This window comes from Leucoraja erinacea, chromosome 5, assembly GCF_028641065.1.
Source record: "Leucoraja erinacea ecotype New England chromosome 5, Leri_hhj_1, whole genome shotgun sequence".
Classification (NCBI taxonomy): Eukaryota; Metazoa; Chordata; class Chondrichthyes; order Rajiformes; family Rajidae; genus Leucoraja; species Leucoraja erinaceus.
Window position 1 is genome coordinate 52,175,802 of NC_073381.1, and position 23,833 is coordinate 52,199,634.

Below are 23,833 nucleotides of genomic sequence, written 5' to 3' on the forward strand. Positions count from 1 at the left end.
GTCCCCCTCCTCTCAGCAGGTGCAGAGGATTCTTCCCATCAATGAAAAATAAAAGCGTTATTAGTGTTTAAAAAATGTTGAGAATCTCTCTCTTGTCAATCACGCCATGAAGGCCACACCTTTTCCGGTGGGAGGGGGAGGGGTTATAAAACCCGGAAGTGTGGGTGTGGCTCAGTCTCTGCATGATGGGGGAGGGAGAGGTCACGACTGTGTCTGAGCTGTGAATCAACTGAACACACTGAATGTCTACTGAACTGTGAGTTTGGTGTTTTGTGTGGTTTTATGGTGGTTTTACTCTGCATGAAATGGTATGAAACTGCATTTGAATGTGGTGGCCTTGCACCCTGCATGAAATGGTATGAAACTGCATTTGAATTTGGTGGCCTTGCACCCTGCTTGAAGTGGTTGGAAACTGCACTTGAATTTGGTGGCCTTTCACCCTGCTTGAAGTGGTAGGAAACTGCACGAATTTGGTGGCCTTGCACACTGCTTGAAGTGGTAGGAAACTGCACTTGAATTTGGTGGCCTTGAATTTGGTGGCCTTGCACCCTGCTTGATGTGGAATGAAACTACACTTGAATTTGGCGGCCTTGCACCCTGGTGAAAGTGGTATGATACTGCACTTGAATTTGGTGGCCTTGGATCCAGCTTGAAGTTGTATGAAACTGCATTTGAATTTGGTGGCCTTGCACCTTGCTTGAAGTGGTATGAAACTGCACTTGAATTCGGTGGCCTTGCACCCTGCTTGAAGTGGTTGGAAACTGCACTTGAATTCGGTGGCCTTTCACCGTGCTCGATGTGGTAGGAAACTGCACTTGAATTTGGTGGCCTTGCACCCTGCTTGAAATGGTAGGAAAATGGATTTGAATTTGGTGGCCTTGCACCCTGCTTGAAATGGAATTTCAAGGAATAGCCATGAGTCAATTGCCAGCCCACCAGCCGTGAGTGAGCTGCCAGCACATCAGGCTTGAGGGACTGAGCAGCCACCCCAAGAACCCATACCAGCGCTCCAGAAAGCCCGCCCCCCCACATTGGCCACCAATATTGGAATTGGTGGAGAGTTGGAATATTGCGTCGGTTGACCAGCCCGCCTGTGTGAACATGGGACCCAACGGGTCCCACTTAGTCTAGTATTTAATTATTTGTATTGATACACTACAATTTTTTTATTTCTGCTTTATACTTAATTGTGCTCTAAAATGAGGATACTTACTCAATCTGTAGAATATTGTTGTGTGTGCATGCTTCAAATCTTCTTGTTAGAACAAGCAATACTAGAAAATATGCTGGATTTAGAGGAAACGTACTGAGAAGCATGCATAAAATAAGTTGTTAAACAGGTATCAGCAAGTTGTGATCTGTTCCTCCTTCACTGACTGAAATTCAGAACTATGTTTGGTTTACATGTTGCATGTATAAATATAAATTGGATCAATTCTACCTCATGTAAAATGTTATTTAAATTTCATGGGTTTCATTTGCCAAAAATTAATTTTATATTAATTTGAGAACCTTTCATGGCAGCTGCAGAAATCCAAAGGATTTTAAACCAACTTGGAAAACCTCAGGATAATGTAGAACTTCGGAAACAACTGTGAGTATGATGCATGAATACTAATTCCTCATCTGAAGTGAGGTTTAAGCTGTTTTGGTAATTTAAGGAAGGATAAAGTTTCAACGAGGTCACAGTCTACCCACAACAATAAGATATAGAGGCTTTAACCTGTTGTTGCAAGTAAGACTTATTCCGTTTAGTACTAACCAGTGATCGCATACCAGCAAAATCAAACTTTCCTTCTGATATTCAACAATTAAGAGCAATGCCACTATAAACTTGTATGTACAATTAAGTTTTAGATCTAAGTACAGGGTTTTACAGGGTTTCCTTTATTGTCATTCAGACCGAAGTCTGAACGAAATTTCGTGCCTGCAGTCATACATACATACAATACAATAAAAAACCCAACAATAAACACATATTAACATCCACCACAGTGAGTCCACCCAGCACCTCCTCACTGTGATGGAGGCAAAAGTCTTAGGTCTGCAGTCTCTTCCCTCCTCTTTTCCCTCTGCGCTGAGGCGATACCCCACCGGGCGATGTTAAAACAGTCCCGCGGCTCAATCACCGCGGCCCGGGGTGGTCGAAGCTGCCGTCCACCAGTCCTGCTGACGCAGCCACTGGCTTGCGACCGAACCCCGGACTGAGGTCACCGCCGCCAGAACGCCGCCCCAGCCACCGGACCACCGTTCCAGCCCCGTATGCAAGCTAGGTGTAAGTTGTTTTGTGGTGCTGATCATTTGGTGTTTTGCCTAATTATTTTTTGGTCAACTGGCAATGCCTAAATGTTATCTTTTATTTTTTTCTGATTATTACTGCAATGATAATTAGTATTAAATATTTCCTTCCAATGCTAGTCAGCAGAAGCAACAATTAGTCAATCATCTGGCTAAGGAAACAGAGAAGTACATAAAGGAATTCGGATCATTACCAGCTGTTATTGAACAGGTGAGGTTCTTTACTATGTTAAAATAACCTGCCTATGCCTTTGAATTCTGATTTATTCAAGGTTTTAAAATAAAAATTATTAATAGAATATTACTAAAAACATTTTTAAAAAAAAGCAACCTAACAGTCCAAAGACAATAGCCCCAAACAAGGCTGTAACCAATGGCAAATGTTAATTGGCATTGATTAAAACATTGTAGCTGGGCAACTTCAAATTTAATACATAAAATTCCCTTTACAAATAATTTTACTTAAATGACAGAACAGCCTTTGTGCTTGCTTTATCTTTGCAATATTTTCTTGTGGCTATGACTATTGGCTTGATGATATCTTGGATTAATCGCCATAGCTTGTGTACAATTTTATTTGCAAAATGGACGTTACTATAAAATACACATTTGTTTTTTTGTCTTAGCGTCAAAGAAAGTTACAGAAAGATCGTTTAGTGGCTGAATTCACTACAGCATTGACTAATTTCCAAAGAATTCAAAGAGAGGTTGCTGAAAAGGAAAAACAATTTGTAGCAAGAGTACGTGCTGGTTCGCATCTGTCTGTAAGTATTCATCATGCATTGAAATTAAATAAGGAAAGGAATCTTAATTTCATTTAAATTTCTCTGTGCATCATTCAACACCTTGCTCTCAACTGTTTTTGTCACTGTTTCAGAAACTAATACACCAACTGCATTGGTAAGTTTCAATGAGGTCCCCGCTCATTCTTCTAAACTCCAGCGAGTACAGGCCCAGTGCAGTCAATCGCTCATCATAAGTTAACCCACTCATTCCTGGGGTCCTTCTTGTAAACCTTATCTGGACCCTCTCCAGGGTCAGAACATCATTCCTCAGATATGGTGCCCAAAATTGCTCACAATACTCCAAATGCGACCTGACCAGCGCCTTATAGAGCCTCAGCATTACATCCCTGTTTTTCTATTCCAGCCCTCTTGAAATAAATGCCAGGATTTATTACATCTTTTCCCTCTCACGAAACCTCTGTCCTCTGGTTCTTGATTCCCTTACTATGGGTTAAAAAGCTATCCTCCGCATTAGTTTACTTGTGTAGGAAGGAACTGCAGATACTGGTTTAAACCAAAGATAGACAAAAAAAAGCTGGAGTAACTCAGACAGCATCTCTGGAGAAAAGGAATAGGTGACGTATTGCGTTGAGCTCCTTCTTCAGACCCGAGGAAGGGACTCGACCCGAAACTTCACTCATTCCTTTTCATAGAGATGCTGTCTGACCCGTTGAGTTACTCCAGCTTTTTGTGTCTTTTATTAGTTTACTTGACAGAAAATGCTCAGTTTTCAATGAGTAGACAGTTTGACAGGAAGCTAATGGAATGTTGGCCTTCATAACAAGAGGATTTTAGTATAGGAGTAAAGAGGTTCTTCTGCAGTTGTATAGGGCTCTGGTGAGACCACATCTGGAGTATTGTGTACAGTTTTGGTCTCCTAATTTGAGGAAGGACATCCTTATGATTGAGGCAGTGCAGTGTAGGTTCACGAGAATGATCCCTGGGATGGCGGGACTGTCATATGAAGAAAGATCGAAAAGACTAGGCTTGTATTCACTGGAGTTTAGAAGGATGAGGGCGATCTTATAGAAACATATAAAATTATAAAAGGACTGGACAAGCTAGATGCAGGAAAAATGTTCCCAATGTGGGGCAAGTCCAGAACCAGGGGCCACTGTCTTAGAATAAAGGGGAGGTCATTTAGGACTGAGGTGAGAAAAAACATTTTCACCCAGAGAGTTGTGAATTTATGGAATTCCCTGCCACAGAGGGCAATGGAGGCCAAGTCACTGCATGGATTTAAGAGAGAGTTAGATAGAGCTCTAGAGGCTAGTGGAGTCAAGGGATATGGGGAGAAGGCAGGTACGGGTTATTGATAGGAGACGATCAGCCATGATCACAATGAATGGTGGAGCTGGCTCGAAGGACCAAATGGCCTTCTCCTGCACCTATTTTCTATGTTTCTATGACAAGCTTTTGCAATTCAATCCTATAAACTGGTGTAAGCTAATAATTATGCCTCTACATTTGCATTTTTCTAAATGCCAACATTTCTTTCATGCTTCATATTTTCACCTTGAGACTTGAAGTTAAGAGAAAAGGGGGTCGGGGTAGGAGTTTTTTTTAATCTTTTCAAGTTTGCTTTACCCGTCAACATTTTGGCTACTTTGATTGTCTTCATCAACTTTTTTTTAAATGCTTGAATCCTTTTGTCTTGGGTTCTCTTACCAGGGCAAATGTCTTCACACCAAGTACATAAACGAGCCTTGCACCATTATATTCAAGCTTTTCATTTCTTCCATCTTATTTTCTTTCTTTACTCCATCTGACCACCGTAAATTGGAGGAGCAGCACCTCATATTTCGCTTGGGCAGTTTGCCCCCTAGCAGTATGAACATTGTCTTCACTAATTTCAGGTAGTCCCTGTTTTCTCCTCCCCTTCTCAGCTCTCTCTCAGCCCACTGTCTCCGCCTCTTCCTTTCTTCTTCCCGCCCCCCCCACCCTCACATCAGTCTGATGAAGGGTCTCGACATGAAATGTTGCCTATTTCCTTCGCTGCATAGATGCTGCCTCACCCGCTGAGTTTCTCCATCATTTTTGTCTACCTTCATTGTCCATCTACTGGTTACTTTGTCAGCGCGATAATTACTTTGTTAAATACTATTGATTTGATATGGGTATTATAAATACTGCTGTGATTATGAATTGCTAACCTTATTATTGAAAAGGGTCCCACTAGCTGTCATCTAGTCTTCTGGTACCTTGCCTGTGCAGGGCTCGAAATTAATGGTTGCCCGGGTGCCTCCGCACCCCGCCCACCCTGATAAGGGCCGCTGTTTGTAAATCCACCACCCGGCGGTGCAGCTCAAAGATCCTATAGCTATAGTATCTTTGGTGCAGCTGCTTCAGAAGTGTCGTAGCGAATGACGGGTCCCGCACAGACTCCGTGCGGGTTTGTTTTGAAAGCGATTATCCCGTTGTCGGATTTGCAAGCAGCGGCCGCTATCAGGGAGGAGGAGGAGATGGAGCCGCTGCTTGCAAATCCGACAACGGGATAACCGCTTTCAAAACAAACCCGCACGGAGTTTGTGCGGGACCCGTCATTCGCTCCGACACTTCTGAAGCAGCTGCACCAAAGATACTATAGCTACAGGATCTTTGGGCTGCACCGCTCGGCCCCGCACCTTGCTGTTGGCTGCCGGAGGAGGGAGGCGGTGGCGAGGAAATCCCAACGGCCAAGGCAGCGGGCCATGTTGTCTGAGGAGCGCTGACCTTCCTTCCCCCCCACCCTCGCCCCCCCCCCCCCCCTCCCCCCCCCCCCCCCCCCCCCATCCCCCCCCCCCCCCCCCCCCCCCCTCCCCCCCCCCCCCCCCCCCCCCCCCCCCCCCCCCCCCCCCCCCCCCCCCCCCCCCCCCCCCCCCCCCCCCCCCCCCCCCCCCCCCCCCCCCCCCCCCCCCCCCCCCCCCCCCCCCCCCCCCCCCCCCCCCGCCCCCCCCCCCCTCCCCCCCCCCCCCCCCCATCTATTCATCCTGCGCTGATCACCCTATCCACCTCACATTAATTCTCTTGCCGCCATAACCCCCCCCCCCCCCCATCCAGTCTACACTGGTTCCCAATTCACCCTGTACTTACCCCTTTCACATCCATCCTGCACCTCCTCCATCCATCCTGTACTGATCCCCCATCCACATTCATCCCGTACTGACCCACCCTCCATTTACCCTGCACCTTCCCCCATTCATCCTGTAGTGATTCCCCATTCATCCTGCACAGACCCTCCAATCATCCTGTACTCCCCCCATCCATCCTGTACTGATCCTCCCATTCAAGAAGAATGGGGGGAACAGTCTGAAGAAGGGTCTCGACCCGAAAACGTTGCCTATTTCCTTCGCTCCATAGATGCTGCCTCACCCGCTGAGTTTCTCCAGCACTTTTGTCTACCCCCATCCATCCCGTACTGAACCCCCCCATTCAACACCACTGACATCCCCCGTGCTCTCCCCTCACAATTTTACCTACACCAACCAACACGTACTAATTCACCTGCCTCAATCCATCCATTCTGCACCGACTGCCTTTTAACCCCCCCCGCCATCTATCCACCCCGCACTGATTCACACACACCCCCTTCCCTGACCCTATTGTCCTGGAAATGTTTTCAGAGCGAATATTGACTATGTTTGATAACGGAATGCAATCAAATGTGTTTTAATTCCCAATGTTATTATTTGTTTTAATCCATAAAGATGGATTAATTAAATTGTGAATACGTGAAACATTAAAACCGCAGTGTTCGATTGTCACTGCTACCGTTGACATGTTATTACATAATTCATTTTAACGGCTCTTAATATGGAGTATCAGCACTGTAGTTATTTAATGAGCAACATTCACAACTATACGTACGCATATATGTTACCATGGTCCAGGATTTATTGACACAGGTTGATCATACGCTGAATAATCCAACCACATTTTTGTTTGGAAGTGGAAAGAACTAATAGAAATTGCATTAATTGCAATGTGTAAAAAGAGTTGAGATACTGTCATAATTTTGCTGCATGTCATTGTGGGATATATCATGTCTTCATTGGTGAATATGTTTAGTTTGTGACTTTATTTGAAGCAGAAATAATATGTGAATGCTTCATTGAGTATAATTCCGACTGGTAACTACGCGCTTCGTCCGAGCACATTATTGCACGCGTCATGCAAACCGTCTTAAATGACCACCTAAACTGTCATTTGGCAACCTAAAAAGCTGCCAAGGTTGCCCGGCTGGCAACAGGGAAAAAAAGTTAAGCGAGAGCCCTGCTGTGGCCAAGGAAGATTTAAGAATTTCATTCGGAGCCCCAGCAATCTCTTCCCTTGCCTTGCATAGCAGCGTGGGATAAATGTCATGTGGTACTGGGAGTTTATCCAAGTACCTGACTTTGCCTAGCATTTTACCTTGCCCTTTACTGAATCCTTGGACTGCAATGTCCACTCCTTTTGTGAATACCAATTCAAAAGTATTCATTTACTTCTGGGCCTCACTTATGCCATCTGGCTCCTAGCACAGATCACCCCTATTGTCCTTAATATGCCTTACTATTTTCCTGGTTATTCTCTTGCCCTTAATATACATAAAATAGCTTCATATTTACCTCAAACTTGCCTGCCAGTGATATCCTGTGACTTCACTTTGTCCTCCTGAGCACCTCCTTACACCTTTTATGCTCCTTATAGGCCTCCCCTGTCTAGTTCTTTATTGGTAAGATATTTATTTCTAAGTGTAATGTTTTATATCAGCCCGATCCAGAAATAGCAAGGACTCTGGAATGCTTAAGGAACAGCTTGTGCTTGTGTTGCTTGGAGAGGAGAATTAGTATCACCAAACCCACATTTACTGCCGCGTGTGTATCTGTTTTATTTTTATCATCAATGCTAACTATTTTAGATACAGGTACAACACTGATTTTCTGACACCCTTGGATCCAGAACCTTGCCGGATTATCTGTTATGCCGGACCAACAAAGGTCACGCAATAATAATTCAGCAATATACCTCTGACCCACTAATTATTACACCCTCACCCCCCCCCCCCCCCCCCCCCCCTCTAAAACACCATGAACTGCTAGAAACCTAAATAAAACAAATATTCAATGTAAATTAAATTTACATTAAAATTTGTATTTCTTACACGGGCATCAGTTAATGAGTTGACCTCGAATGTCCCGATGAGGGTCAGATTGGCGGCCGCCCATGGGGCCAGAGGATATTTCTTGTGTACCCTTGTAATATTGTCTGACTTAAAGAAGGTGCCGGACCATCAGTTTCCTCAAAATCAGTGGCATTCCTGTATTTATGAATAATGTGAAAGCATTTTAAAAAGGGCTGTTACAGTCAGAACTGACATTTTGAAAATCTAAACTGTAGGTGCCGGAGATCTGAAATTTTGGAAATGAAATCTGTAGGTGATGGAAACCTGAAATAAAACAGAACATGTTGAAAACATCTAGCAGGTCAAACATTATGTGTGGAAAATGAATTTTAAGATTTGACCCAACTTCAAAACTTAAAATTTCACCAGCAGATGATGAAGCAGCAGCATATTGACAATCATTTTAAAGATATTGATCATGTCTCTAGTTTACGTTTTAGATACATTTGCATTGATTCAATATTTGTCTTTTCCTGTGTGTGATTTAAAATGTTGAGTATTGGTTAGTTTATACATTCCACTTATGCACTGAAAGCAGCCAGGGACTTTCACTACTCAGCAGTTCAGTTGTACTGAAAGATTGCAGATAATTGTGGATTGCTGTCAACAAAAGTTAACCGTTGATGGGTGGGTGATCCTGCACTGCCAGTGACATGATTGAGGACTGACTTCACCAGAGTGAGCAGTAGAGAGGGCATCAGCTCTGTGATCAGTAAGTGACTTCATCAGTCCAGCCACCTTCCTACCTGAAAATAAATCCACTTCTAGTTGGTGGATTGAATGTTCTGGCCCATGTAGCCTAATAGGGTAGTTCTCAAATGAGTTATTTTTGTATATTCTGGCAAACTTGACATCCTGTTTATTGTAAACAGCATTTAAGTCGTCTGTAAACAATGGCTTCCACTGTTTCACTTTCAGTATTGAGACATGAGCAATCAGAATATTGAGATTGAACTATTGTGCCAAGATATTAAATGTATTGATTTCTGATTGGACTAATTAACTAATCTGTCTCTTGAGCATTTTAATAATAGTTTTTCTCCCCTGTTATTGAGATGAATGTATTTTCTGTTAGGTGTTAAAGGTTTTTCATAAACAAGAGCCAATTTGGAAAATATCAATAGCTTCCCTAAGGAAAATGTATACATCTTGTTTATAATTAAAGATGGTTTGTTCGGCGTCAGATAATTTATTTTTCCCCTGTTCACTGTCGGTCAATATTGTAATTTCAAGTGAAAACCAATTTTAATTCAAGAATTGAGAGATATATGCATTTGTAGTGTGATGCGTGATGTCAAATAAAGGTCCCTTGCTTCCAGGTTGAATTTCCGTACATTTACTTGATGGAAGGATGGCTTATATATTACTAGAATTTGGAAAATTGGCACCTGAATAGTTATGCTCCCAAAACTAAAACATAAAATACTGGAAATGTACAGCAGGTCAAACATGCCTGATCTGCCACTTTCAAATTGCGACACCTGCAGTTTTTTTTGCTTTGATGTTACAGAATTTTGGGTTCTTATTAAACTTATAATGAGAACATGCCAGTTTGATAGAAGCTGCAAATCATCAACTTGAGAAAGTTTGATGTGGCTACCAGAAAAAACTGGCCTTGAAAGTGGATTGGAATGGTGGAATTGATGGCTGTACAATCTTACTGATTAGCAGGACAAGCCATTAAGGGCCCATGTGGCTTCCAACTTCTAATTAACATGCACATTAGCCACAGCGAGGAGGCCACGATTTATTTAATTGTAACTTCAACTCGACATTCATTCATAGGTGACCTTCAATTCCCCTTCCCCTCAACCCCTCAACCCCCACCCATGTTACTATATCAAGAACCTGTCCACCCCAGCATTATGAATATTCAAAGACTACTTTTGAGGAAGAGAGTTCCAAAGAGAAATGCTCTTGAGAAAGAAAACTTTACCTCATCAGTCTTTAATGGATGACTCCTTACATTTAAACAATGTTCCTAGTTCTGGATTTTCTCTCAATTGGAAGCATCCTCTCCACATTAACCCTCTCAAGATTCCTTGGGATCTGTAGGTTTTAGTCAAGCACCCCTCACTAGAATCATAGACCCATACAGCACAGAAACAGGCCCTTCATTCCCAATGTCATACATTATAGAACCTAATATCATCAATTTGTTTCCCTACAAAAGCTGAGAAGATTTGTACAGATTTTAAAGAAACAATCAGAATGTCAACTTTACAATAAAATGTATGACATAGTTGTGCATCGCACTATGTATCACTGGATATTTTGATGCACATTTAATTTTTTTCCCATCTTTTATTTATTTTTCAGACGGGTGCGCCTGACAGTCAAAGAGGCGAGACTCTGCTGTCTCTTGAAACGTAAATATTATGTTTAGTTGCACCAATTATGTATACAGTAATACAACATTTATTTTCTTGCAGTAGTCCATCCAATTATGTTGTTCCAATTCAATTGATGACCAATACCTACACCAAATAATGAAATTCAGAGTAGCGTTGTTTCATAGGCCAACTATTTAGTTGGACTGAAAAATACATAAACAGCACAGTAGACTGTACATATTTATAATGGGTTTCATTTTGTGCGGGGAGATTAAATAGCTAATCAGATATGACAATATATATTGATCAAAACTATTGAGATTATTTTAAATAGGAGTTATATTTCATGATATAAGATGTAAAGCATTACCTTATGTTTAATGTTTCCCTCACCTCTTAAAGTTATATGGATTAACTTCTTAAATTAAATTCTGTGCTTTTCAAAATAAATGTATACATGTGAAGCTTGTTTATATTTACGTTTATGTATTTTGCACTTTATAAAAGGTCTTAAATAGCTCAATAATAAATTCAATTTTCTGGTTTGCTGAATTCTTCAACATAATATAGCTGTTCTAGTTATAATATGCTCTCTCCAACCCGACCCTCCCCCCCCAATATTGACAATTGATGGCAGCAGCATCAGCAGAAATAGCTTAATATTAACTTTTCACTTTGTCTCTTGGCTGTAAAACTTGAATCTTATCATTTGTTTAGATTTGATCACCATCAGACTTTGTTGTGGCTGATTTAGTTGAATATATTGGAAGATCTGGAGGGAAGAACAGTGAATATTTCAGGTTGATGAACCGATAAGGTTAGAGATAACCAGCTTTCAGATACACAGTATGAAGTGTTAAAGTCTGGTAGAGTGGAGAGTAGCATAAATTAAATGACTTGAGTATTAATACTTGGTTTCAATGTTTTATATTGTAGTCCGAATCAGTTTCAAGATCAAATAGAAGATGGGATTACAGAAGAAGACTTGGAGCTCATTAAAGATAGGGAGAATGCTATTGTGCAGCTGGAGGTATGTTGCTTGTAATAGATAATGCTTGATAAAGTGTTTAATTGTGATGTAATCTTTTTATAATAGTTTTTTCACTAGATGACTTGATGGGTAACACTTTTCGGGCACAATATTTCTAATGCTGAGAATTATGTGATATGGATTGAAACCATTTATTTAAAAGAAAGTAGTGCTGGAGTAACTCAGCAGGTCAGGTATTTTCCAGCACATTCTGTTTTATTTTGTATTGCATCTTGGGCTGTGGGCCGAGCATCGAAAATGTGTCTAGAATTTAACTTTCGTGACCCATTTCTGGGAACTACTTGAAATTTTGCACAGATTTAGATAAAATATAATTGAGAAGGGTCATAACTCGTCAGTGCCAAAAGTTGCACAATAATTAATTAAGCTAATTAGAAAATGAAACTGAAAAAGTACACGCCATCTAGTGTTCAATGCTCGTATTACTCCGTGGGGAGCCTAATTCCGTGCTGCTGTCTATTTAAACCATATTAATATCATATCATATCTATATACTTTTAAAACTCCGTGTGTGAGTGTGTGTGTATGTCATTTTTCCTGTGAAACGTATCTCCTCGAAAACCAGACGCCGAAACGAGGACATTTTTACATATTTCAGTAGAGATTTTCCTTGTGATTTTAGAAATCCATTCCTCTGCACATTTGGTACATTATTTTCCCAACTTATTAATTAAAATTGTTGACCAATCTGACCTTTTTTTTAAAATCTGACCGCTGCCCAGCTGCTGACGTTACAGAAACAGTGAATTTTTTACTTCTAGTAGAAATTTTCCTTATGATTTCAAAAATCCACTATAAATTTGGTCAATTATTTCCCGAGATACTTACTAAAAGTTATCACCAAACTGACATTTTAAAAAAATATAACGGTTGCCCAGCTGCTGACCTCACAATGCCTATCCTCGTGGCCCAGCTCGCTCGTGCCCCCCCCCTCCCCGTTCTTCAAACTGCGCAGAAAGAACGAGTGTTCTGCAGATTGGGAGGTCACATCCGGTCACCGGAGGCCACAGCCGGTCACCGGAGGCCACCGGCTTGCTTTTGAATCCTCTCCGTCTCCCCCGCCCGATGGTAGAACATGGCGACGGCGGCCGTTATCGTCGCGCGGGGCACGCAATGAGAAGGTGCCCCTCGCGGCCATTACGCCCTCTGGGAAACCTGCCATGGCGCAGAGTGACGTCACGCCCCTCCCTCCCGCTGCAAACTGAACGCGTTGCCAGTCGCACCGCTCGCAAGGCCTTTGAAAAAAACCTTGTGAGCGGGCAAGCGAGCTTTGGAAAAAACCTTGCGACCCCCCCCCCACTCTTTCTCTCCCCTATTTCCCCCACTTTTCTCTTTCCCCCACCTCTCTCTCTCTCTCTCTCTCTCTCTCTCTCCACCTCTCTCTCTCTCTCCTCTCTCTCTCTCTCTCTCTCCTCTCTCTCTCTCTCCACCTCTCTCTCTCTCTCTACTCTCTCCTCTCCCTCTCTCTCTCTCTCTCTCCACCTCTCTCTCTCTCTCGCTACATTCTCTCTCTCCACCTCTCTCTCCACCTCTCTCTCTCCACCTCTCTCTCTCCACCTCTCTCTCTCTCTCCCTCTCTATTTCCGCCCCTCTCTCTCTCTATTTTTCTCTCCCTCTCCCTCCCCCCCTCTCCTCTCCCCCCCCCCCCCTCTCCCCCTCCCTCCCCCCCCTCTCTCTCTCTCCCCCATCACCCTCCCCGCCTCTCCTCCTCCCGTCAACTTATGTCTCTGCCCCTTCTCTCTCTCTGCCCTCACTCTCTACCCCCCCCCCCCCCCCCCCCCCCCCCCTACGCTCCTGCGAGTTGGGGGCCCTGCATCAGTAGATAGGGCTGTTATGGGGTAAAAGGAGCAAATTAATAATATTAATATAATAGCAAAGTGGTGGTAGTTAGCGTGTGTGCAGGGGGGTAGTTAGTTTGTGTATGAGGGTGGTTAGTGTGTGCGCCGCCGCATGTCGCCGCCGCCTCCCCCCCCCCCCCCCCCCCAAACCGCGCATTGGGGGAACAGACCCGACAGGTCTGCAATTGGTCTAGTATCTATTAAAACTGTGGGTGCGTGTGTCATTTTGCCTTTGAAATGTATCTCCTCGAAAACCAGATGTTGAAACGGGGAAATGTTTACATATTTTAGTAGAGATTTTCCTTGTGATTTAGGAAATCCTCTGTACATTTGGTTCATTATTTTCCCAACCTTTTAATTAAAATTGTTGACTAATCTGACCTTTTTTTCAATCTGACCGCTGCCTAGACGTTACAATAACAGTGACATTTTTTAATCTTCTGGTAGAAATTTTCCTTATGATTTCAAAAATCCAATCCCCTAAAAATTTGGTCAATTATTTCCCGAGATATTTACTAATATTTATAACCAAACTGACATTTAAAAAAAAATTAAGGTTGCCCAGCTGCTGACCTCACAATGCCTTTCCTCGTGCCCCACCCCCGCTCTGGATTAATGCAGCTGCTGTCAACGCGCATTCGCAGTTTTCCACGAGGTACGTTAGCCCCCCCCACCACCCCGTTCTTCAAAAGGTGTAGAAAGATCGAGAAAGTTCTGCAGCAAAGCTCCTACAGCTCAGCTCCACTATAGGATCTTTGTTCTGCAGATCGCGAGCTCGGAGGTAAAGATCCTATAGGATCTTTAGTCAGAGGCGCCCACGTGCTGAAGAAGTTTTCTCGCTGCCCGTGCAGCTTGTGAAGCCACGACCCTCCCAGCAAGGTTAGCATTACCTATATTCCTTCGAAACAATAGGCAATAGATGCAGGAGTAGGAGAAACCTTGCTGTTGTTTTGATGTAATTAGGAGGCAGCCATGATCCCAGGGTGCTCGCTGCCTAGCTACCATGAAACAAAGCGTGTGATTGGTCAATTGGCGTCCGACGCAATGTCAAACGTGCATTGATTGGACAATTACTACTCGGAAAATTTGAGGTTTTCCCTCATATTTTAAAAATATGTGCAGGTTTTGTTCTTGACGAGTTTCAGGTATCATTTCTATAATATTTTTACACAATATGTTAAAAATACAGGTGATTTGGGTCACGAACTTAAACAAAAAAGCACCTCTACCCACAGCCTATCTGCAGTTGTGTGTCTACATACACATTACTTATTGGTTTTCTTGTATGTTAATACTACAACATTGATGTGTTGGTGAGTGTCTCAGTGGCCCCCAGACGAAAATACATTTAATTTGAATTGTGAGGGAAATCTATGACCCCTTAGGACTTGAATTTACATTTGCATTTACGTTACTGCTAAAATCACATATACAGGTTGTAATTGGAACAGGTATGGAAATACCAGGTCCCCATCTATCCATTCCTTCTACAGATGCTGCCTACCCTGCTGAGTTACCCCAACACTTTGTATTTTGTTGCAATATTTAATTCCTTGTTTTGATTGCCATAATTATTCCTTGAAAATGTCCATCAGATTGTACTTGTGCATTTCAGTTTGTGCTATCATTCATCTAATTGGTGTAAATGCTATGTGCTTTCAAATAGACTTTTTAATTTTCTCTTTACTTTTATCTGCTATTTTGGCTTTATTTGCTATTATTTGCCTCATTTCTGTCTGTTCCTACCACACTGATTTTTCATTGTGCACAATGCATTCCTGCACTATTGCCGTATCATTTTATCTAACTTTCTAAATTTCCCCTCTCAACCATACCCCTTCCACCATTTAATTTTAACCTTGTCTACATCCCTAATTATTCAATTTGACAGAACACTGGTCCTAGACAATTCGAGTGAAGACCACTCTAATAGAACAGCTCCTCTTCCCCAATATTTGTGCCATTGCCACAAGACTTAAAATCCACTTCTCCCACATAAGTCTTGATCCACACATTTAACTCTCCAATCTAATTGACCACAGACCAATTTACAAATAGCTCGGGTAGTAATTCAATGATTATTACGATGGTTCTATTTTAATTTAGATCTTGCTTGCTCAAACCCATCTGCTGTACTTCCTTTGTTGGCCCTATGTGTGCCATTGCAATTGGATCTATCCCCTCCCACACCTTTCCTCTTTAGACTTGAGGAAATGACCTTAATCCTGGTACTCGATGGGCATCACAGCCTACAAGTTTGTGACTAGAGTGAAGTTTCCATCCAGTATCCATTCCTGTAACTATATTTTCCCCTATCACAACTGCACTCATTTTCAATCCACCAACTTGTATGGCTCTTCACTATGTTGTGATGGCTTGTTTGCTCATTATCCTGGAGCCCTGTTCATATTTACAGGGTTGCAACAAATGTACAACCCATGTGCGGTTAGGCTCTTTCAATTCAACATTCCGGATCCCTATACATGCCTCTTGGCATATTCTCTTATCCAGAATGTTAATAGAATATACAGTTATAAAACTGTATGGCAGAAATAGGGCCTTTGACCCACTATGCCCATGCCTATCTTTTTGCCCATCTACATTGATCCCATTTGTCTATATTAACGTATCGATCTAAATGCCCTTTAAACATAATACATAATAATTGTGTAAGAAAGAACTGCAGATGCTGGTTTAAATCGAAGATAAACATAAAATGCTTCAGGAACTCAGCGGGATAGACAGAATCTCTGGAGACCATCTCTGAAGAAGGGTCTCGACTCGAAACGTCACCCATTCCTTCTCTCCAGAGATGCTGCTGAGTTACTCCAGTATTTTATGTCTAACATAATAATTGTATCTGGTCCCACTACCACTAGTGGCGGAGCATTCCAGGTATCAACCACTCTGTTTTTCAAACAAAACTAACCCTTGAGATCCCTTTTAAAACTCATTCTTCCCACCCAAAACCTATGCCTTCTTATTTTTATACCCCAACCATGGAAAGAAGATTTTGACCATCTACCCTGTGTATGTTTCTCATAATCTTGTATGTTTCTGTCAAGCCACCCATCAGTTTAATTCATTCCAGGAAAAAACAAATTGAGCCTACCCAATCTCTCTCCATAATAATCTGCTGAATCTTCTGAACTAGAAGATGTTACTGATGCATTTCTTAAATTTAATAAACTGCTATAAACATAATGCCACTTCATTTCAGTCTGATATCCTGGATATTAATGAAATATTCAAAGACTTGGGAATGATGATTCATGAACAAGGAGACCTAGTCGGTAAGCATCTGGTTTTCCAATTGTGTTTTGATTGTGTAGTCTTGTGTTATTTTTTATATAGATGCAGCAATGAAAAAATATAGAAAATATTGTTGGTAGTAACAGTATCTGATCAATTTTGAGATGGCGTATAATTATTTGTAGTATTTCTAGAATGTATTACTTTTTAACTCTCTTTTAAAATTTAACACTTTAACTTCCCTTATGGCCGGTTCTCACGGTGCGACCTGACGCAAGATGTCACCAGAGTGAAGTGGTCGTGGTCCAACACGAGTTCCGCACGATATAACGGGGGGTAGATAAAGAGTTCCCACGGTACTCGGCAATTCTGTCATTTGTGCGAGTGACTTGTCCGTCTCCCGATCTTTCCCGTTAATCGTGAATGCACATCGTGGACTGTAGTGTAGTTAATCACATGGCACAAATGATGTAACCTTTTTTCACACACTATATAAATATCCTCCGTTCGTAGAATTGGCTCATTTGCAGACATGCCTATAGATAGTTGGTTCGAGTACAGGCTGGTTGTTATTTTCATTGACGCGCTGTATGCATTAGCGCAACATTAGCGCTGTCTGCCACTACTTTTACATTGCAGCTGCAGGGAACAGACAGACTTATAAGATAAATTAAAGGTAACTGCAAAAACAGCACTTTTACATCTGTAGCATTGTATGTTTTTAAATCATGGATAACATTAAATTGTTATCCTGTACATAAACTAATATATTGTTATAGATACTCACATGAGCACCCGGGATACACCGCAGCCTTCGTCTCCAGCAGGTTGCGCTTTCTCTCCCTATTTCTATAATCCTCTCTGGATTTGTCATAGAGAATCTCATTGCATTGGCACCACTCCACCAGTTCCCCCTCTTGTTCCCTGTTGAAGTTATATGGCCTTACCTTCTGCCATCTTCCTTTTATGTTATCGTCTGCTGAGGCTATTGGGGAGGCAACAGCTACTGGGGAGGCAATCTCATATCCACCTTGATCACCCTCTCCCTGCTCCAAGGAGCCCACAGGCAGTGGTATCTCTGGCATCTCCTCTTGCCTCTCCACCTGTCTCTCTTGCTGAGTCTCCTCCTCATTTACCTGCATGGCTAACAACTTTCTGACTTTCTTTGACCCCTCTCTTTGCGCTTTTCTGAGAGGCATCTCTGCAAGTCTTACTGTGAAAAAGATTCTCAAACAATGACAATTAGGTGGGACGTCCTCGATGGACACATGGTCCATTGGCGATATTGAGACCACCTTTTTTACTCACCTTATGTCCCCTCTGTCAAGCTTCCGGGTTTACCGTTCGCAGGAGTTCCCACGGTACCCGCAAGAGTCATTACGGATATCGCACGGATATCGCACTGGCATCTGCGTTCATACAATGTTGCAACGCTCACCAAAAAGTGCTCAAGTCACTCTTGGAGAAATTCAAAAATATTGTACGGCATTCGGTGGTCCACGAATGCCGTACTGTTATCGCAGGAGGTTCCCACGATGTTAAACTCTTGTTAAGACTTGCGTCAGGTCGCACCGTGAGAAAGCCCTTTTACCATACTGACCTTTCTGTCCTGGCCACCTCCATTGCCAGAGTGAGGCCACATGCACATTGGAGGAACAGCACCCCATATTTTGCTTGGGAGGTTTACAACCTAGTGGTATAAAATTTGAATGATTTAATTATAAGTAACTTCTACTAACACTTCCCTCACCTGTCCTCCCCTTTCCCCTTCCTCCACCCTAGTAATTTAACCAGTTCCACAGCTTGCACAATGTATATCCCTCTTGAGATCACACCTTCCCCAGCCAACAATTGGCTTACCAGGGAACTACCCTGCCTGAGGTCATCTGTTGCCAGCCCTGATATGTCCTGATCATTTCACACCTCCAGTTCACTTCTCCTCATCCTCTTGTGCCTTTTAGCAGCTAATTTAAAATGATAGGAATAAAAACTACTCGTTGATGTTGCCGTATGTCATTGACCATGGATCAAGGAACTGGGATAGTGCCTTCTGCCCACAATATCTGTGCTGAACATGATGCCAAGAACAACTCTTATCTGCCTACACATAATCCATATCCCTCCATTCCCTGCTCATCCATGTGCCTATCCCCAAATACCTTAAATGCCATAATTGTATCTGCCTTCACTAATATCGCCAGCAGTCTAGGCACTCGCCGCCCTCTATGTAAAAATAAATTGCCCCACATATCTCCTTTAAACTTTACTACTCTCACTTTAAAGCTATGCCTTCCAACATTTGATATGTCCATCTTGCTTATCAGCCAAAATTCTGCATTTATACTAAACTTCATTTTACAGTTAAATCTTAATAAAAAGTGTTTGAGTTTGATGTCTGAATCATGTGAAATGGAACAATTCCTGTGGACAGGTTAATAGGGCTAGGTGTTTAAGAGATATGTTGATGGACTATGCAAAGAAATTTAAAGAAGTGAAAGCGAAAAGGTGAGCTCAGGTCAAAGCCAAGGCATATGTGGATTGGTGCACTAGCTATTCAAGCCCGAGACTTGTGGAGGGCTGAGTCTTACCACTAGGGGGCTATAATTGGAAAAAGTGAAGTGAAATAATCTGGTATTTTGTGTGAGCTTTTGGTGACTAAAGGGCCTGTCCCACTTGCGTGTCCTTGGCACGCAAATTACGCGACCTCGTCGGCGCGTTGAGGCGCACGGGCATCGTATGGCCGCGCGGGGCCGGTCCCACTGAGAAGCGCGGAGGGGTATGTAGTTGTGCGCGACATCGTGCGGGGCACCAAAATTCTTGTAGCGAACGAAATCTTCGCGCGCCAATGGCCTGTCGCGTAACTGACGGCCAAAGTGGGACAGGCCCAAGACCCTGGCCCGACGCAACGTCTCACCTCCAACAGCAGCAGAAGCAGGCAAACGATCGCCGAGCTCAGCCTGGGGCTCACGGCCGTTGCAGTCCGGATCCGCCCCCACTCTGCTCCCAGAGCGGGGCCGAGACTTTCAGACTGAAGAAGAGTCTCGACACGAAACGTCACCCATTGCTTCTCTCCAGAGATGCTGCTGGTCCCGCTGAGTTACTCCTGCATTTTGTGTCCATCTTCAAATGACGTCACGCGCTCCAGACGACTGTGCGGGCGCATGAAATCGCGCACAACCTTCGTGGGACCGGCGCGCGTCAACGCGACCACAAGGTCGCATAATTAGCGTGTCAAGGACACGCAAGTGGGACAGGGGCTTTAAGTTAAAGTTTATTTCAACGTCACAATATTTAAAGTTTTTGTGAAGGAAGCAATTAAAATAATCAGGATAAATAAGGGCAAACTTTTAAAAAGCCCGAGAAGCAAAGTGAAGAAAATTGAGATTCAGTGATATGAATGGCATGCATTTTGAAGTTGATCTTTCTCTAAATTAAAAATCTGGTATTAAAGTCCATAAATTATAGTGCAGTTATATGTGTAACTATCTGCAATTAAAATATAGGAGTCATGAGTTCCAAATATATATATATAACTGTGAAATTCTAACAAGCTTGGTGTGTAATGGAAAAATACAAGATTATACAGAAACAGCAAGCTGCCTGACGTGGGATATGTCAACATACTGCTCCCTTTTTCCTGCATTACCCAGAATCAGGAGTTATGGGCTTCAATTCAATGCTATTCAAAACATTTGTACGTAATTCAAGTTGGCATTTCATTTTCTAAATGAAATGCTCTCACTTTCTAAATTAAATGCTAAGCTGAGGTAATAAGATTTATTGCTCCATTTAGAAACAAAAAGGGAAGTGTCTGTTTAATATTAATCCCCCCATTATCTGTCTATGTGCATCATAACTGTACTGTAATTAATTATTATGTATTCACAAGTGACTATACTTTGAAGGGTAACAATACTGTGAGCATCATGTAATGACAGGACGAATTGAGAAATTAATAGTGCAGGTTAAATTTCTGAACATATTAATATTTTTTAAGTTTCAATAATTATTTACTCTTTCTGTAGACAGCATTGAAGCCAATGTGGAAACTGCTGAAGTACATGTTCATGAAGCAAACCAGCAACTCAGTAGGGCAGCTGAATATCAAGTAAGGCCTTTTCTGAATAACAAATGGATTATGGCAAGAAAATTAGGCGTTTGAGAATGAAAATTTACACCTGGAAAACATTCACTATTTTTGATCTAATTCAAAGCAAAATAATCATGATCTGCTGCGAAACTGTTGGCCTGCATTATGCGAAGTTTATTGTACAGTGCTTAATCTCTCCTGTACATAAGATCTACATACTGATGAATTTGTGTGTTTTTTAGGAACACAATCTGAACAAATTAGTTAGGAGCACATTGAGTTCCTTTGGCCTACTCAGCCATTTAATAAGATGATAGCCGATCCAATTGAACCACAACACCACAATTTGCCTACACCTCAACGCTTTCAGCTACTTGCTTATCAAGGTACTATTTACCACTACTGTTAAAATATTCAAGAAGTCCACTTCCAATGTCCATTTAAGGAAAAAACTTCGATAGACTCATAACTCTGCAAGGGAATACAAAATCACCTCAGCTGTCTTAAATTGGTAATCCCTTGATTTTAAGCATTGGCCCTAATTCTGAACTTTCTTGTAACAGGGAACATTTACACTAACAAGACCTTTCAGGATCATGTATGTTGCGATCAGGTTATATCTTGCTCATTAAATTCCAATGGAAAATAGCTTGCAAAACCTTTCCTCATAAAACATTGCAAAGCATCTTTACCCCTTCACTTAACCTATTAATATTCTGTTTGCATATGTATGTCCTCTTCACAACTTAATTTCTTAACTTCCTTTGTGTCATCAACAACTTTAACAACCAGACCTTTGGTCCCTTTGTCCAAATCATTTATTACAAATTGTTAAAAAGTTCACACCTTGCATTCCTTAAATTTTTTCATCCAGCAAATTTCCCCTATATTCGGTTAGGGAGTCATTCATTTATCCACCGCAGAATGTTAGTTCTTATGCAATAAGCTTTTATTTTTTGCATTACAGTTTTGTTTTATCACTTTCAATTTTATTTAAATATAAATTTACTTGTTATACTTCCCATAGCGCAAATCCCGTAAGAAAATCTGCATCTTAATTATCGTGTTGCTCATCCTTGCTGTCGTGGTGGGACTCATTATCTGGGCAACAGTGAAGAAATGAAGTCAGAAGATTAAGCAAAGTCATTGCACTCGAATGCTGGTTAGCATTAAACATCAAAATTTATTATTTACTGAAGACAAATACTTTATTCAAATACATTTAGGAATTAAATATTCAATATGTGCTTTCTAACAATGTAATCAAAATTGTTTTGTAATTCAAACTGCCATGCTTCACTAATTCAGATGCCACTGTTTAAATGCTCAGGTCAAAACATAATTTGGATTTTTTTTTGTTCTGCCAGGTTGCCATAACTTAATTGCTGAGATCTGCAGACTATTATAGATTTATTTTAGTTTGACCTGAGTAATGGGCAAAAGTCATTCCATTAGGCATAAGAAGATGGACCAATGCCAAAATGGACACTTCAGTTTTCCATTAAAATGATGCCACTAATCTCTTATGTTTTGCTCATCGACAGCTTTGATTTCATGGTTGTCCAAACAAATCATTAAATGAAGTAATAATGCACTTAGTCTTTATCAACTGTGTATCTACAGTCGTCTTACTGAAAGTTAACTCGCAATTACCTTGTGTTTGCAATATTTGCACTGAATACAACCAGTCTGACTTTGTACCATATGCACCCCTTTGTATTGTGTGTTAACTTAATGAACAATACAGAATATACTATATTTGTATTCCAAGGGATGTATTAAACATTTTAATACACTCAAAATGACACAACTTCTGTGCTTCTACATAGTTTTGCAATTTTGGATTTAAAATTAGACTGAATGGTATAAAAATCCAAATGCTACTTAAATAAACTTTGTCAATATAATAGTTATTTTTGCTGTCAACCAAGTTTAAACAATGTGGCAATTGAAGAATATTCACAAAATAACTGCAATCTGTCAAGCATTTGCTGATACACTAATCTGAATAATCAAATATTATTAAAAGTTCTCCACTTCCATGGTTCAGTATAACTCGAATGACATTTGGAACTCAACACCAGATTAAAGGAATGACTGGGACGGTGGTTTTATCCTGATGGACTGCAGTGGTTTATAAAGGCTTTCTTTCCATTAAAAACTCAAGCTCAATCAATGCCTGTTCTGCCACCATCCATAGGCCTTAAAAATGGAGACAATTTTTGTTTTTACCATTCATAGAGTAAAACACAGCAATGTCAATGGACATGTATTATACTGGATAATCTTCAGGAAAGACTTCTGTGGAAAGAACGGTGAATGAGACCCAATCAAATGCAACACTTGGGCATAACCAGTGCATACAGGACCACTTCTGATTTTCCAGCACTCTTGGTTCCAGAGCCTTGCCGGATTTTCTGGTTTGGCTGGACCAACAGAGGTCACGTAATAATGATTCAACAATACACATCTGACCCATTAATTATATCCCTCCCGTGATTCTAAAGCACCACGGACTGCTAAAAACTTAAATAAAACAAATATCAAATGTCAATTAAATTTACAGCGACACTTGCATTTCTTGCATGGGCAGCCCAGGCAGCATTTGACAAGTTGACCTCAGAAGTCCAGATGAGGGTTAGATTGGTGGCTGTCCACTGACCTCTGCCGACCTGAGATTTGCCGAATCTGCCGTAAATATAAACGATCATTCACGTCTGCCATCCAACACAGGACTCCGAGAGGAGTTGAATGGTCCACCTAGGCCACTGGGGGCCTGAGATACCAGCCCACAAAGTTGGCCTCGGAGGTCGGCTATGGGAACAGATCTGTCGGCTACGGCCAGGCTGGAGTTCCAGAGGTCCGGCTGCAGGAGGCAAACTTGAGCCGCCAAACGGCCGTAGAAGTCCCGATACTGTCGAGATCAGCCGCCTCGCCCGGCCTATGTACCACATTTCTGAGGGGACTCTGTGGGAGATTTCAAGTACACTCATAATTTTGACCGGACCAGCAGTTGCCAGAAAATCAAACCAGGTTTGACAAT

The 23,833-nt window shown here is 41.9% G+C and overlaps 1 protein-coding gene across 1 annotated transcript in view; it reads left to right on the forward strand.

The window, feature by feature from the left end:
* stx7l (syntaxin 7-like) overlaps nt 1–22,831 on the forward strand; it is a 47,307-nt gene extending 24,476 nt beyond the window's left edge. Inside the window, exons 3-10 of the mRNA XM_055635602.1 lie at nt 1,525–1,594; nt 2,419–2,509; nt 2,925–3,062; nt 10,546–10,595; nt 11,496–11,589; nt 16,669–16,741; nt 20,726–20,808; nt 21,818–22,831. Coding sequence (XP_055491577.1) covers nt 1,525–1,594; nt 2,419–2,509; nt 2,925–3,062; nt 10,546–10,595; nt 11,496–11,589; nt 16,669–16,741; nt 20,726–20,808; nt 21,818–21,913 — 695 coding nt within the window. The 3' untranslated portion in view covers nt 21,914–22,831. The remainder of the gene's footprint in view (nt 1–1,524; nt 1,595–2,418; nt 2,510–2,924; nt 3,063–10,545; nt 10,596–11,495; nt 11,590–16,668; nt 16,742–20,725; nt 20,809–21,817) is intronic.
* The last annotated feature ends 1,002 nt before the right edge of the window (nt 22,832–23,833 follow it).